The following is a 16,064-nucleotide window of genomic DNA, read 5'->3' on the forward strand; positions in this document are numbered from 1 at the left end:
TCTAAGACTTGAGTGGTGATTTAAACTCACATGAGTAGCATGACGTATAGGTAGATATCAGCCAGACCTCATTGAGAATGTGGCCTTGTGGAAGCAAGAAACAGTTATAGGACCTGGGTTCAATTTCCAGCTGTTTCTTTGGACAATCACTTACTCTTATTTCTCTGTATGAAATAAATACATTGTATGTTTTTCTTTCGCATTATGTATGTCTTTATCAGTTTTCTGAAATTTCCTTTTTGGAATATAGACCATGAGTGAATGATTTAAATAAATGAGTGGGTCAATCTGCAGAGGTATCAAATCCAACACTGCTAATAAACATTAACAAAACGTGCTAAGCAAACAAGGTAAAAAAAAAAAAAAAGGTTTTAGTTTGTGTCTTTGCTTTAAAAATGGCACCAGGTCCTGTGAAATAATTGAACAGAAAAACATAATTCTATTGCCTCTTTTCCTAGTTCTGCCTAAAGTCATTAACTCCTTTCAAATGTATGAGCCAGAGGTTTACAAAGAGAATGAACAATATAAGAACTTCTGTTACTAACGTTCTTCAGAAGTGAGCGCCTCTAAGCGGAGCATAATGGTCTTTTGGTAAAGCCTGCTTCCTGCTGAAAAGAAAGAAAATCAAATCATCAGCATAATGGAAGAGTAAATCAGATGCACATTTCCTTGAAGACGGGCTTCTTTTTGCTGTTTGTGCTGTCTGCACCTGCCGCCCTCACACCCGGGGACTGGGTTTTACAGGCTCCGGATGAGAGCGATCTTCACTGTTTTGATTGTCACCTACCTGCTCAGAAGGGCTCAGCCAGTGGTTTGGGAGAATGAGGGGAATCTATTCTGGATTGGGGTTCTGGTGAGTAGAACTGGCTACAAAGCTTTGGTTTGGACCTAACCCCCTCCGACAGACTGAGGGGGTGCCTTAGGACGTAATTGGAAGCCAGACTCTTTTCTTGAGGGTGGAGAAGCATGCGGCTCTACTACTACCAGCAACCTAATGAAATGGTTTTTCATAAGGTCACCAATGAGGTTTTCATTTAAAATCTGGGACTTTATTCCAAACGCCCAGATACTTAAATTCATTAGCCATTTCAAAGGGGCGTGTAGTAAACAGGAAGCACTCTAATGAAATTGGGCATAGGGTGTCCACCTCAGGACCCGCGTCACGTGAGGTTTGACTAGTTTTCCTGTAGGCTTTATGGAGAGCGGTATATTTGGGATGAACCAAACAGGAGTAGAAGAACAAAGTTATTCAGAGAAATAGCCCCGAGGGAAAGTGGTGGCAGGCAAAAAAGCAGTGGAGGATTAGTTTTTATTTTTATTTTTTTAAGAAAAATACTTAACTAGCCTGTGAGTGTCACACAAGCATGTTTAATTCCAAACATCTGAGCCCAGGGTGCATTTTCAAGCAATGGTGGGAAATGTGGATATGTTGAATGGAAAAAGCAAAACAAAACAAAAGCAGCTTAAAGTTGAATCTGGCTAATAGAGTACATATTAATTTCTGCAACGAAAGCTGACCATTATCTTGGTTTCAACTTCAGCTCCTGGCTAAGTACAAAAGCTTGCAATGGGATAAAGTGCTGCGGCTGGAGGAGGTGCAGGCCAACCTGGGGGTCAGTCTGGAAGAAATGCTGTTGATCACAGAGGATGCTCTTCACCCTGAACCCTACAGCCCCGAAGAGGTCTGCAGGTGTCTGGGAATCAGCCTGCAGGAGCTTCGGACCCAGATCCTGAGTCCAAACACTCAAGATGGTGAGTGTGCTGGAGAAAGTAAGGACATGGGTTGTCCCCCTGTCAGAGCTGCAGTTCACAACTTCCGAAAGGATCTTGCTGGTTTTGAAGAATGCTTGAGGGAATTTGGAGAATGGGTGTATTTTGGCAAACTTAATTATCTAGATTCTTGGCTTCATTAAATTCATTTTTTCATTCATCCACAAACATTTACTGGTCCGCTATATGCCAGGTATGCTGGTAAGGCAAAGGTAAATGATATGTGGTTCCTGTCCTCAAGAAGTTCATAATTCCATAAGCTTCCTTTTTGTTCTTTTGTCATCTTTTTTATCCCTAGCCATTTTTCTGATTACTATACTACTTATATAAAAAGGTCTCGATCTGAGCAGTGCTCATAACTGCTGTGGAGCAACACTCTGGAACACCAGGAAGTCTTCACTGCTTAGGTCAAAATTTGTGGCCCACTTTAGTGTGGAAGCTTCTTCTATATGCCTGCTGCTTTCAAGTAATGTTGTTTTTATACTGATAACCTCAGATACTGAGAAGAAGGGGCCAGGTAAAGTTGGAGGTACAGGATGGAGCCGTGGAGTATCTTTCCATCTTAGAAGTAACGGTTGTTTATTTGTGGGAAGTCATTGCTGGGGACAGAGACATTTAGCTAAGATCCAATAGTTGTTTTTTTTTAAATTGGTCTCAGAGAGAGAAAGGGAGGGAAGGAGGGAGGGAGGCAGGGAGGAGGGGGGAGGGAGAGCAGGGGCAGGGGCACGGACATCAATGTGAGAAACATCAATTGGTTGCCTCCCTCACATCTTCTGGTGTATGGGACAAAGCTCCAACCAACGAAGCCACACACACCAGGGCTCCAGTAGTTTATTGAGGAAGAGTTGGGAGGGTGGGAGCTTAGCACAAAGATCAGCCTCCCTAATTTCTATCCCATTCATTTCAGTTCTACAATTGGTTAGTGAGTGCCTACAGTAGATTTGCCTGCCAAATGATGTCTTAAAGGCTGCAACTACTGACAGCTTTAGGATAAGATAAGGGAATCTTTTGAGGTCAGGGGGAAGGTTTGGTTTCCAACACTATTAGATCCAATTTAATTTGATGAACTGTGTCTCTAGAACAGGGATGAGCAAACTGGCCCACAGGCTTAATCAGACTTGCCACCTGTTTTTGTAAAATAAACTTTTGCTGGAATACAGCCGTAATTGGCCATGGCTGCTTCGGCACTGCAACAGCATAGTTGAGTAGTTGTGACAGAGACAGAGAATAGTCCACAAAACTTAAAACATTTACTACCTTACCCTTTGAAGAAAACATTTGCGGATCTCCACACCAGAAAGGCAGTGGACCTGGATTAGGATCTTGGGCTTCTTTACTCACTAGATTGGTGACTATTATCTTAGTTTTACATGAAATAGGTGTAATGGGAATACCTCCCTTAAAGGACTAACCTGTGCGGTGTGCTAAGAACAATGCTTGGTAATGGAGGTGCTCATAAATGCCAGCTGCTTTTGTTATTTCTCCTTCCCTCTCCTCCTCTACCTCTTCTAGGCCCTGAGGCTGAGCGTTGGGAACACAGAGATAAACACAACAGGGATCCATCCTCTGAGGAGTTTACAAAGTAGTGATAGAAACTGATAAAGAAAAAGCGAATCCAGCACAGAGTAATGATTGCTGTGATGGACATGTACTTGGGTCTGGGGAGACCAGAAAAGACAAGTCAGAGCTGGCTTTGCTAAGGAGATAGCACTTAGACCAAAGTTAGAGAATAAATAGGAATTTCCAATGTAGACAAGTTGTTAGACACACTTCCAGGCAGACAAAACAGCAGGCACAGAAGCAGGGAGCAGTGAGAAAGGGTTATGTGTCCAGAGAACTACAGCTAGTTGAGTGTTTCTTAAAAATAATATACATGGTGGCGAGTGATATATCAGGCTGAGTTTGTAGATGGGCCCAGATCACCAGTGGCCTTGTTAAATACTTTGTGTGTATTACATCATTAATAAAATGTTTATTGAGTGAAGAAGTTGGACAGGACATTGGATAGGGAGTGTGTCCAGGGAAACAGTCTTTATCCTGTGACTTAAGACACTGGCCAGTTTCTTTAATTCAGCAAATATATACATTGACTTCATTGGGCTAGGTATTATGCTGGATGCTGCGATACAAAGATAAGTAGGACATGATCTCTACCTTATAGTGACCTAGTGTCTAATGCAGGAGCGTGTCACACAACAATCACAGTAAACAACCCCCACTGCAATAAAGGTATTTGTCAAGAGTCTTTAGTGTGGAGGAAAGAATGACTAAGTGCCTGGAAAATGTGGCTTAAATTTGAGCTGGATCTTAAAGTTACAGACTTCCCTGAGAGGGGTGAGAGGCCATTGGGGACCGAGAGTAGAGCCTGAGTAGAGGCACAGAGGCATGAGGAGCGGAGTATTTGAAAATGGGCTAAGAAATATTGTGTGCTGTATGAGTTGGATGCCAAAAATACTATTTAAAGGGATGTCAGTTAAAGGACTACTGTTCTATTCTCCATCACATAAGAGCCTGAAATAGGGGATTGTTGGTAGATATTACAACAGGTAGAGTCTCAAGACTGGAAAGGAGAGTTCAGTTGGAATTAAAGATTGCCTGTGTCTAAGAAGGAAGGGAGGGAAAGAGGAAAGAAGAAAAGGAACAGAAGGTAAGGAAGGCCAAGGTATGGATGCTGAGAAAGTTAGGGAGTTATAATATGGGGAATGATTTGGGGGGCAACGTGATGAATGTTGATGACATGGCAAGGCATCTAAATAAAGATGCAGAGCATGTAAAAACCCAAACTATATAATTAGATTTGGGAGTTTTTGGTGAAGAAGCAAAGAAGCCTTGCCCAGCTGGTGTGGCTCAGTAGTTGAGCATTGACCCATGAACCAGGAGGTCACAGTTCAATTCCCAGTCAGGACACATGCCCAGGTTTCAGGCCTGATCCCCAGTAGTAGGTGTGCAGGAGGCAGCCGATCAATGACTCTCATCATTGATGTTTCTCTCTCTCCCTCTCCTTTCCTCTGGCTGAAAGCAATAAAAACTTTTTTTTTTTTTTTTTTAAAGTAGCAAATAAGCCTTAATGGACATTGAGGATATTCACTGTCAAATGATCTTTTTTTTTTTTTTTTAACTTTTCTTTTTAAATATCTTCATTGATTTCAGAGAGAGGAGGGGACAGGGAGAGAGAGAGATAGAAACATCAATGATAAGAGAGTCACTGATCAGCTGCCTCCTGCACGCCTACTACTGGGGATTGATCCCATAACTGTGGCATGTGTCCTGACCAGGAATCGAACCACTATCTTCTAGGTCATAGGTCAATGCTCAACCCCTGAGCCATGTCAGTCGGGCTCAAATGATCTTCTTAAAGCACTCTTTTCATGGTGTCACTTCTTAGTTCAAAAACCTTTAAAGGCTCCCCATTACCTCATTGCCTAAACTCCTTAAATGGGTGTTAAGATTTTTTCTTATTTGGTCTTAACTCTGTTCTACCCTGACACCCTTTTGAGCCCATGCATGCCCACATGGACTGTGTTGTCTTAGCAGAATGATTCCATTTACTAATTGCATCCTGGTCTTGTCTCTGAGCCTTTAATCTTAAATATTATTGTCTTTTTCTGACTAGACCTTTCCTCTTTTCTGAAATATACCTTTAATGCTCAATATAATTTTTATATTTTCTGTATTCTTAATCCATAGCCTCTTCTCTTTCTATCCATGTTTCTTTCCTCTGTATCTGCCTGTCTCTACTCCCTTCCCCCCTTTTAGTGTGTGTTTGAATAAGTTAATCGCCCAGAAAACCTTGGAAACAAAAAGGATAATTTGCTAATCATAGTACATGCATTGTTCTTTATGTATATCTTTAACCCCGCCCCCCCCAAGAATAATGATTACATTGTTTTTGTAACAAATGATGCATGCTCAGTCCTCCCTTTCTCTAGAACAACTTCCCTTCTGGCTCACTTGCATCACTTTCTATAAAGTACTTTTGTTTTGCTTGCATTCAATAAATCTATCTTGAATGAATGAATCCATTTTGTATTTCTTAAAAGTTTTTCCTTTTGCTTTTGGAGTGAATAAATTTTTAAAAATCAATGAACATAAATTAGTGTGTGGGATTCTAGATTATCCTACATTAATGTCACTTGATTTACTCTCTGCATTCAGCCATCTAACCTCAGCCAAATTTCCAGCTGAATTCTCTTGGCACTCAGTTTTAACTTTAGGGATTAAAATCCTTTTATATTTTTGCCTTGTTCCTTCAGAGTTTGTGCTCTGGTTGGTCTAAGACCTTAAGGAAATGTTTCTCTAAAATGCTCTGGAGGATGTGATTCTTATTGAATGTGGCACTGTACTTAGATAGTATGAATAGATTCAAAGATGACATATGCCCCCAGAAGAGGACTTCTGGGGACTGGCACCCCTTTATTCCAGGGGCCTACACTTTAACATGCTTAGTTTTTTGTTGCTGTTTTTTTTAAACATATCTTTATTGATTTCAGAGAGAGGAAAGGAATGGGGAGAGAGAGAGAGATAGAAACATCAATGATGAGAGAATCATTGATTGGCTGCCTAGCTCTCAACCCGGGCATGTCTCCTGGACCCTAGGTCGATGTTCAACGCTGAGCCACTCCCGGCCGGGCAACATGCTTAGTTTTGACATGAACTATTATTCTGATCATGGAAATCCATGCCTTTCTCAAAGATATGTGGAATTTGATGTTCCCTTAATGCCCAAATTGCTTTCCTTCTTTACCTGGATATGAGTGTGAGTTGGGAGATGTTGACCTTGAGGTGACAGTGTAGGGAGAGATGTTTATAATCAAACTGTGGCATGCAGCTCCTGCTAAACCATCCAGACCTCAAAAGGCTCATGTGCAATTATTATTTTCTCTTTCCAAATTTCTAATAATTAGATTTAGAAATGCTCAGAAGCCACTGAAATTAAGCGCGCGCGCACACACACACACACACACACAAAGCAAAATCCTCAAATCCTTTAGATGTTGTTTAGAATGGCTACAATCCACCACTAGGAACTGGCGAGGGATAATTTAAGAATTCCGTGTCAGGCTTTCCCCACAGGTAGGAATTACCTTAGGGTATGGTACAATGTCTGGGATTGTAGAGGCTCAGGGGCCAGGCTGGTTTGGAAGGGGTGAGACCCAAGAGGAAAAGATGAAGCTGTGGTCAGAGCCAGGAGAGATGGGCATGTGTATCCAGCACAGAAGATATGAACACACACTGGAGGAAACAAAGGAGCCCATTGGGGAACTAAATGGAAACTGAGGTAGAAAATAGGTCAGGTACTTTGGGTGCCAGTTTAAGAAAGGGGGAATTTATTGGGAGCATTCATTTTGGGAAGCCCAGCTTGTGCTCCAAATTGGGGTGGCCCTGCTGCTTAGACCCATTGGGTTGAGCTGGAGGCAAATCTCATTGCTTGGATTACCAATTTTGCCTGTGACTATATGTTCACGAAATGCTGGCCAGTGGCTGACTAATCTATTTGGATTCTGTGATCTCTAAATTCATGAGTGATAATCGTGGCTTTAGAGCAAGTACAGGGCACTGAAATAGACTGTCTTTAGGAAGGGGACATCTAGAGTAAGTCCCCCCACTTGCCCCAGAAAGAAACCCCACAAAAAACTTATTTACTTTATGGTTTACATATTGCTCTTCACTCATATCACCTGATTTTAACCTCACAACAACCCTGGAACACATGGTTATCCTCATTTCACAGACGAGAAAACTGAGGTTAGAGAGTTACATGTAGTTACAAGACTACAGAGGTACTAGTGCTAGAGTCAGATCCCAAATCCCAGTCTTCTGATTTAATCCAATGCTCTTTCTGCCATTATTTTTTTTCTCAGTGTATTAATAAACTGGCCTTAGCAATCCTGCACCAAGAAAGGGAGATAATCATCCAATTTTGACTTTGCTTGGCTCTGATTATTTCCTTAAAAATAAAGAAAGGTAATGAAGATGGGTTACTTTTTGATTAAAGAGTTTCCTTTAGGCTATTTCCCATTCTGGTGCTTTGGCCCTAGAAGATGATGTAAAACCTCTTTGCACTCAGTAGCTTGTTTAATTTAAGGAGCAAACTCAAGTTGGTCAGAATATACATGAGCTGTTGTGTTACAGAAGAACTGTGAGAAGTGCCATATAATTTTCTTATTCGATAAAAGTGTGGTTCTCATGGATTATCACAGTTAAGTTTAATAGTTTGTTTCTTTATAAGGTATAAAAAGAGTGAGTTGGTCAGTAATGTCAATTTCCTATTAAGTGTTCTCAGATATTAAGAAAATTGATTTAAAAATAGTTTGTGAAATATTAAGCACTAAATTCTATGATCTCAACATGTTCAATTTTTTTTTTTTTTTGTATAAGAATTTTGAAAGAAAAGTTTTTCATAAAGAACCTAGAAGAAACTCCAAAGGAAATTATCAACCTCTCTAGAGTTTACAGATATTGGCATAGCAGAAATCCTTAAAATCTGTGTGCTGGACTTCTAATAAGGCCAAATGAAAATGAGTCCTTCAGTTTTGTCTCTTGCTCCTGTTGACTTCCTCAGCTGTCTTGCTACAGAGGGCAGAGTCATGCCAAGAGTAAAGGTTCTTTATTTTCTAGGGAAAAGTAGACTGAACTATAATTCCAGATGGCTTGGGGATGATGCGTTCTTCCTGGGTTTTCGTCTTCCTCTTTCATATGTGTGCATTATATTTATTGGTGAATAAATAGGTGAAATCTATTTATTGGTTCACCTTCCCTCTTCAAATATTTAAGGAACTAACAATGAATGTGAGCATACCTTATTAAGTATGATTTTAAAGACATGGCATCTTAAAACTCAACTTCTGTAAGAACAACCCAGGACCAGTGTGATGTCTGCTGTGTACTGGTTGGTACCTGAGCCATTGATAGGAAGGCTGGAGCTCAGATTCTCCCTCTTATCCCACAAGGCTAATAATGGTAGCCTTGTTTCTGCATCCTGAGGCCATTCTGGAGCCCCAAAAGCAGAATTCTGGAATTTTTATCCACTTGTGTGAGAGTTTTAAAAGAGCTAAAATGAAATGAATTCTGAAGGTACATTTTTAGGAGGAGCTGGCCCCTGCAGTAATCTTAAACACACTTGGCTGTCTTGGACTAAGTCAGGCCCAGAACGCACCTATGAGCTTGACCGTCTCTTCATACTTGTACCTTCAAACCCTTGAGCTCTCCAAGTTTCTTGAGCTAATAGGATTTGGGATGGACTATCATTCTAGAATCTTACAGCATGGTCCAGGAAAACATTTCCTCCTGATTGATATTAGTTGTTCACTTCCTGTGCCTTTGTCCCTTTGCAAAGTACCTAGCTTCAGGTGGAACCGAGTTTCCTGGTAAGAACTTCTAAATCAGAAACTGTGTACCTCTTACTACCAACATGAATTTGTTTCTAGTTTGTCTCCATGTGAGTCAGCAGAAATGAGGAACGAGCATGGATCTAGCAACTTTTAGTGGGTTATTGCCAAATACCAATAGTAACGACAACAAAAATGACGGTCCATTGTATTTGTATAGCTTCATGGAAGAGGTGGCATCTGGGCTGACATTGAAAGAGATTTGGGGATTGCAGAACCAGTCTGGGCAGGATACCGATGCTGGGCCTTCGTTCTTGGACAGCCAGTGATGGAGTAGGGTATAAGCCAGCGGGGGTGGCACAAACACAGCACAAGAGGTAGGAAAGGATTGAGCACTTTCAGAAGACTCGGTGTGTCTTGGTGGACTGGAATGTGTGGACCTTCCTTTACTGGACAATGAAACTGTGCCAGTGTTTGATGGAACCAAGTATTTGGGAATGCCACAGCCAGAAGGGTAAATCTGGAGGTTTATTATGGCAGCTGTGCATAGGCTGGGTAGAGGTGAGAGGGAGACTAGTTAGAAGGCAGCATAATTGTTCAGAATGGGGTGGTAAGGATTCAAACTAGAAAGGTAGAGTATAGAATGAAAAGGAAGGGAGCGATGGGCTCCATCTGGACGTTTGAATGGCCCTGGAGTTAACAGGAACTTAGTATATTGCCAGAGTGTAAAGGCAGGTGAGAGTGACTACAGCAGAGTGAGGCAAAGGTTTCAAGGTCAGAGGAGTAGAATTTATTACGACACAGGCAGTGCTGGCTCTTGCTGCTCCTGGAAATCTGAGAAAGGGAAGCTTTAACCACGTGGGGTGCTATTACTCTCCATGGAAAAGATGGCATTAGGCTGTGGATTTGAGAATATTCACAAATGCCTCTTGGAATGTAGTTTTCCATGGACTAATGTGGTTTGTGTTGAAAGTGCACGTATATATTTTTCATCAGTGGTTTTGCTTTTAAAAGCAGGTAGTTAAGATTTTTCCCCCCTCTTAAATGTAAAATGCTAATTTAATTTAGTCTTTGCAGCATGGGAATGGGATATTAATGTGGCTGAAAACAGCAGTTTATTTTTTGTGGGTCTGACCATTTCAGAAACTTCACATACATGAAAAATATTATTACTAGAAAAATAAATTTGAAACCACACTCCAACTTCAATGAGGATTGTATCGTGTTTTTCCATTCTACTGCTTAAATACTCCAAAGGGTCTACGCCTCAGAGCAGGGACTTATTCTAACTTTGCTGCGTAGGAAACCAGAGGACTTAGGAGTGGATTCTGAAGTGGTTTTCCCCATCTACCTCTCGCTTGCTGTTCTTGAAAACCAACTCCTGGTTTAGCCCAGTGGAGCTTTCTGTTTGAGAGAAATTGGCCAGTGGCATGAAGTTACGGGGTTATGCAAAAACAGCTAAAACCACAACTGCTGTTAGCCCCTCACTCAAACAGTTGGAAAGTATTTGGGGGTATGAGATTCTCAGAAGATTAATTATATACTTACATGATAAAGATTTCCAATTCTCTCAGACCAGCATATTTATTTATTTTGTTTTGATTAATTATCCTGAGATAAAGTTTTTATCCAAGTTAAGTCTGATTCCCAAAATATTTACCACTTTTAAGCTTGTTAGCTGAAAACCATGGCCTGCATTCTTCTATCCCCACACAACCTGTATGTAGTTTGGCCATATGAAGCTACTTGAAGAAACTCACTGTACTGAGAGTGAAGGAGACGAAGATCCAGCACTCTTCAGACTGAGTCTGAGGGTGGACTGGGAACCATCCTTTAAGAAGGGGACACACAGACTAACATGTGTTCAGAGGAATCATCAGTGAAGGTGACTTGAAATTCAATCATGCAGGGGAAGAGAGAAGACTTAAATGCTAATAGGGTTATTGTATTTCATTGCTGCTGGGGGCAGGTGCCATAATTTTAGCTACTAACATCCAGGCCTTTCTCCTAAGGAAATCTCTTGCTGTGTGCATGTTGGTGAGAGGGAAGGTCTTGCCTCCTATGGTGGAAGCTGAGGGGTGAGATTTGCCTCACATAGGTTACTTCTCACCCTGGTTTCCTGGCACAGTCTGTGTCTGGGGCTTTGCATCTAATAGGCACAGGGTTTGTTGACAATAGAGCCCATTAGCTGAAATTTTTAACCTGAATTCAAGGATAGCTTTATGGAATCTGTGTATATGTTGTACTATATGTAAAACTTTGGACATTTGTGTATTCAGATGAGGGAGAAGGTCCATTTGTTTTTCTGTCTTGGTTGAAGAAACTGAAGCTTTAAAAGTTCAAAAAAACTTGCTTAATATAAAGCCACTAGTAAGTTGCAGTTTAGGATTTGAGATGTCTTTTTGAAATCTTGCTTTTATTAGATTTTTGAGGTTCTATAATCCTAAAAAGGCCAAGAACCACTTATCTACAATCTAAACATCTTACTTCAAAGCCCTCATGACCTGGCCTCTGCCCACCACTTCGATTTTCCCTTTTACTTTGTTTCCTGTTACTTCTGTTCTTCATATTAATTTCTTGTTCTAGTCACATCCAGGTACCATGGATTTTCTAAAAGCACCTCATGGCTTTTAATCTCCATGTCTTTGCTCATGATGTTCCTTCTGCCTTAAGTTTCTAATCCACTTCTTTGCACCTTATCCACCTTATAATTGGTTTGCTGGACACCTACTCATCTTTTAAGAATCACTTGGCTTCACCTCCTCTGTGAAGGTCATGATCACTGTGTCCCATCCCCTTGGCCCACCTGATTCAGCATTGCCAGCAGCTCATGTCAAGCTAGCAGCTGGTGCAGTGTCTTCTTTGTTTTCTTGGGGCATTCTCCAAAGTCACTGCCTAGGCACATCTTTGTGAAGTTAACCATTGTGGGGGCAACACTCAAGCAATGGGAATGTCATGGGTAAATGTCCATCCTCTCGTGGGCCAATTCTGAGGCAGCTTCTATATGGTTCTTTACAAAGACCCCTGAGCAACGGGGCCCTGGTTGTCCACAGTGGTAACCTGCTCATTAAACACCCTTTACTGGCTTTTCTCCTTCCCTCTCTCACATTCTTTCCCCTTTTGCTCCAGCTTTCTGGATTTCTGCTACCAGCACTCAAGTCTTTGTCTGAGGCTCTGTTTTCAGGTTAACCCAGATCAGGACACTCTCTTGACTTTGTGCCTCCACTTTAGCTGTGAGGACCTGCCTCAGCATCTATTGCCCTTCATTGTGCTTATTTAAACGATCTTTCTCTGTTGATGATTACTTCATTTATTTTTAAAATTTGTTTCAGTTTTTATTGTGGTAAGAACAATTTATGCGAGACCTATCCTCTTAACCATTGTAAGTTTACAATGTAGTATTGTTGGCTACAGGTACAATGTTGTACAGAGCTCTAGAGCTTATTTATCTTACTTGATGGAAACTTTAAGTTGGTTGATTAATAACTCCCATTTCTCCCTCCCTGAGCCCCTAGTAACCAACATTCCAGCCTTTGAGTTTGTGAATTTTACTATTTCAGCTGTCTCATACAAATGGAATAATGAGTAGTTGTCTTTCTGTGTCTGGCTTATTTTACTTAGCATGATGTCCTCACGGTCCATCCATGTTGTTGCATATTGCAGAATTTCCTTCAGTTTTAAGACTGAATGAATAATAATTCATTGTATGTCTGTACTGAATTTTCTTAAAATTTTCTTTTTTCAATTGTGGTTTAAAAAACTGAAGTTTTAAAGGTTCAAAAAACTTGCTTAAGATCAAACTATTGAGTTGCAGTTTAGGATCTGAGATGTCTTTTTGAAATCTCTAGTCTTACACATAATGTTACCTTAATGGATAAGACAATTAAATGAAGTGCTCAATTTATGAGTAATAGGTAAGGATATGGCCTCCTTTCTTTCAGGTGAAGATAGCGGGTGCCATCACTTGGGTACTACATTTTCTTTATCTATTCATCTGTTGATGGACACTTAGGTTGCTTCCACATCTTGGCAAATGTGAATATGCTGTGAACATGGGAGAGCTAATATCTCTTTGAGATCCTGATTTCAGTTCTTTCAGTTATACTATATTTTTATTTTTTTGAGGAGCCTCCATCCTGTTTTCCATTGTGGCTGTACCAGTTTACATTCTCACCAATAGTGTGCAAGGGTTTCCATTTCTCCACATCTTCACCAACGTTTGTCTTTTGTTAGACTTTTACTTCTTGAGATTAAAGAGCTTAACTTATTCATTGTTGTTCCTTCAGTATTAAAACCAGCACATAGTGGATCCTCATCTTTATGTAAAAAACATAAGATGTGAGAGCTTTCATCAGATCACTCATATGTTTACATGTGTCTGAGGAACAGAATGAAGACTAAAGAGGAGAGGTTACAAGAAGATAGACTTTAAGTTCAGTACAGAGCTATCAATGCACCACAGTGAGGTGACATTTGTTAGTAATGGTAACTGTGGCTCATTATGGCGTGACAGCCCCTCAGTTTGCCCACTCTTCTTTCTCTAGCCAATAATTCCTGTTATACAGAATTTTATGGAACGAGAGCACACATGCAGATGCTTCCAGGGACCAGGCAGGCATTTAAACCAGTGAGGCAGGCTGGAAATAAAGTGTGTGTGCCATCTTTAAAAGGGGTAGCTGTTCCTCAGCCCCAGCTAACCACTGCTGTGCAGTGCTTCAATGCTGCCAGGCCTTTCAGGTTTTCAAGGGGAAGCAGAAATTCAGATTATTACTTAAAATTTAGAAAACGGTATGTGGATCAAGAAAGCATCACGGTAGCTAGATATGGATCATGGGTTGTTAGTTTCCAACTTTTGTATAGCGTGTGTACCAGAGAATGTTAAAAGCTCAGATATGGGGACAGCCTCCTTGAGAAGCTGCCCTAGGCTCTGGCCAGTTTGCTCTCTTCAGGCCCATAAACACACTCTGCTGGTTCCCAGCCTGAGCCTTCCCCATCCTGTCTTTACAGTAAGGAAGCTCTGTGTCTCAGGCCTTCTCTTATGACACTTCTCTCTACTTTTCTTCCCCCAACAAACCCTGTCTTAGTGCACCTTCAGCATTTCCAGCACTCGGATATCTGCTACAGTTGGCCATGGTCCAGTGGTCTCATAGTTTGTCTTATCTGTTTAACTGCATTGTAAGTTCCTCAAAGCAGAGGCTTCTGTTGACATGTCTTTCCTGTCTCTTGCAGCAGAGTGTGGGACATGGCAGGTGCTCAGGAAGAACTACTGGTTGACTGACCCTAGATGCTATCTTATGCAGTGCTTTTGGCATCACTCTTAGTAGAAGATGAGGTAATAATCAGGAGGCTACTAGCTCTTGAGTACAGAATTTAAAATTAAACCAGTGGGGCTCTTTTAGAGATTGGATAGGCTTGTCCTCCATCTACTGTTGTTGACCTGCTGCTCTCATCTTTTATGAGGAAAAGGATGCCAGTCACAGGCTCTTTCTCATTCTTTCTCACCAGAGATAAAACAAAATGATCAATTGTTTGTATCCTGGCTTAATTCAGTGATGAGAGAGGGGTTCTGAGCATAAGCTATCTAGCCATCTTTTTAAGGTGAAAGTGAGTAGGCATCTTTTTGTTACAAAGATTGTCTAAAAGCAAAAAAATATTTTAACTGGTTATGATTATTTTGTGTTCCTTTTATTTGAAACACATTTTTGTTGTTTTAGAAATCTCTTTTCTCCCATATCTGTGAAGCAAAATACAATATAAACAATTCTGTCATCTGTGATAATAGGCATTAGGCACACTTTAGACACTGAAGTTTACTGTCTCCAAACCTTCTTTTAGCAGACTATTCCCAATTTTTTTTGGTAAAGGTGCTAGTAAACATAAATTGCCAAAATAGTAGGTCTTCTTCATTTTCCCTGTTGCATTTGTCCCACAGTTATTTAGCCTAGATTCTATGCAGTTTTGTTATAACAGGGAACTGAACCATTCATTCGATGCATATTTATTGAGTTCTGTCTTTGTGCCAGACCCTATTTTAGCTGCTGAAGGTACAATAGTGAAGAAATTAGATATGAAGTGTTCTCACAAAGCTTAACTTCTAGTGGAGAGAGATGACGACAAGCCAACCAAATGAGCACACAAGAGAATTGGGGGAGATCCAAGATGGTGGCAGATTAGGTGGACGCTACACTCACCTCCTCCCAAGACCAAACTGGAATTACAACTAAAGTATAGAAAAGTCATCCCGAATAACCAATGGAAGACTAGCTGGAGAGAAGCCTTATAACCAAAGACTTACATAGAGGCCACATTGAGACTGGTAGGAGGTGTGGGGGGCACAAGAGGGCTGCCCAGACACTCATAGGCAGCAGCTGAAGTTCCAGAAGGATATATCAACTGTAGGGGGGTTCCCCCTGAGAAGTGTGGGGCATAAACCCCAAGCTGCGCTCCCCAGCCCAGAGCACCAGAACTAGGAAAAGCGCCCACATAACACCTGGCTGTGAAAAGTAGTGGTGTTCCTGTCCACCAGGGAGAGATGGCTAGTAATGGCCCAACACACAAAATTTCATTCTCAGCCACTTACCTTGGACTCTAGCAGAGGGAAGGAAGAGTGGACTAGATCTGCGTGAGGAGAGCCTGGGGTTGGTGGTTATGGGGAGAGAGCTGAGAGTTCAGCTGCTAGATTCTCTGTGGTGAGTCATTACCTCATACTGCAGAAGCCATCCTTCTTAGGCAGAGCATCCCCTCCATGCACCATCTGCCTGTGGGGAAACAATATCACCACCTGTTAGAATCCCTGTGGTGCTTATGCACTGCTGAGGAGTACAGCCTACAGGCAGAGGAGGATCTCTGGGTGCTTTGAGACTTTTGCTGACCTCCCCCTGGGCCTGGTGCTAGTAAAAGCAGACCTTGGTGCACACCTTGTACCCTTCCACATGCACCCAGGCCCAGCAGAGGGAGCCATAGCTG

The 16,064-nt window shown here is 41.4% G+C and overlaps 1 protein-coding gene across 8 annotated transcripts in view; it reads left to right on the forward strand.

Annotated features, from left to right (window-relative positions):
• Nucleotides 1-16,064, forward strand: part of GALK2 (galactokinase 2) — a 123,529-nt gene that overhangs the window by 85,357 nt on the left and 22,108 nt on the right. For all 8 annotated transcript variants that reach the window (XM_081139036.1, XM_081139040.1, XM_081139035.1 and 5 more), the window contains one exon: nt 1,542-1,752. In XM_081139036.1, the coding sequence (XP_080995162.1) occupies nt 1,542-1,752 (211 nt within the window). The remainder of the gene's footprint in view (nt 1-1,541; nt 1,753-16,064) is intronic.

The sequence above is a fragment of the Miniopterus schreibersii genome (assembly GCF_964146895.1).
Source record: "Miniopterus schreibersii genome assembly, chromosome: 1".
NCBI lineage: Eukaryota > Metazoa > Chordata > Mammalia > Chiroptera > Miniopteridae > Miniopterus > Miniopterus schreibersii.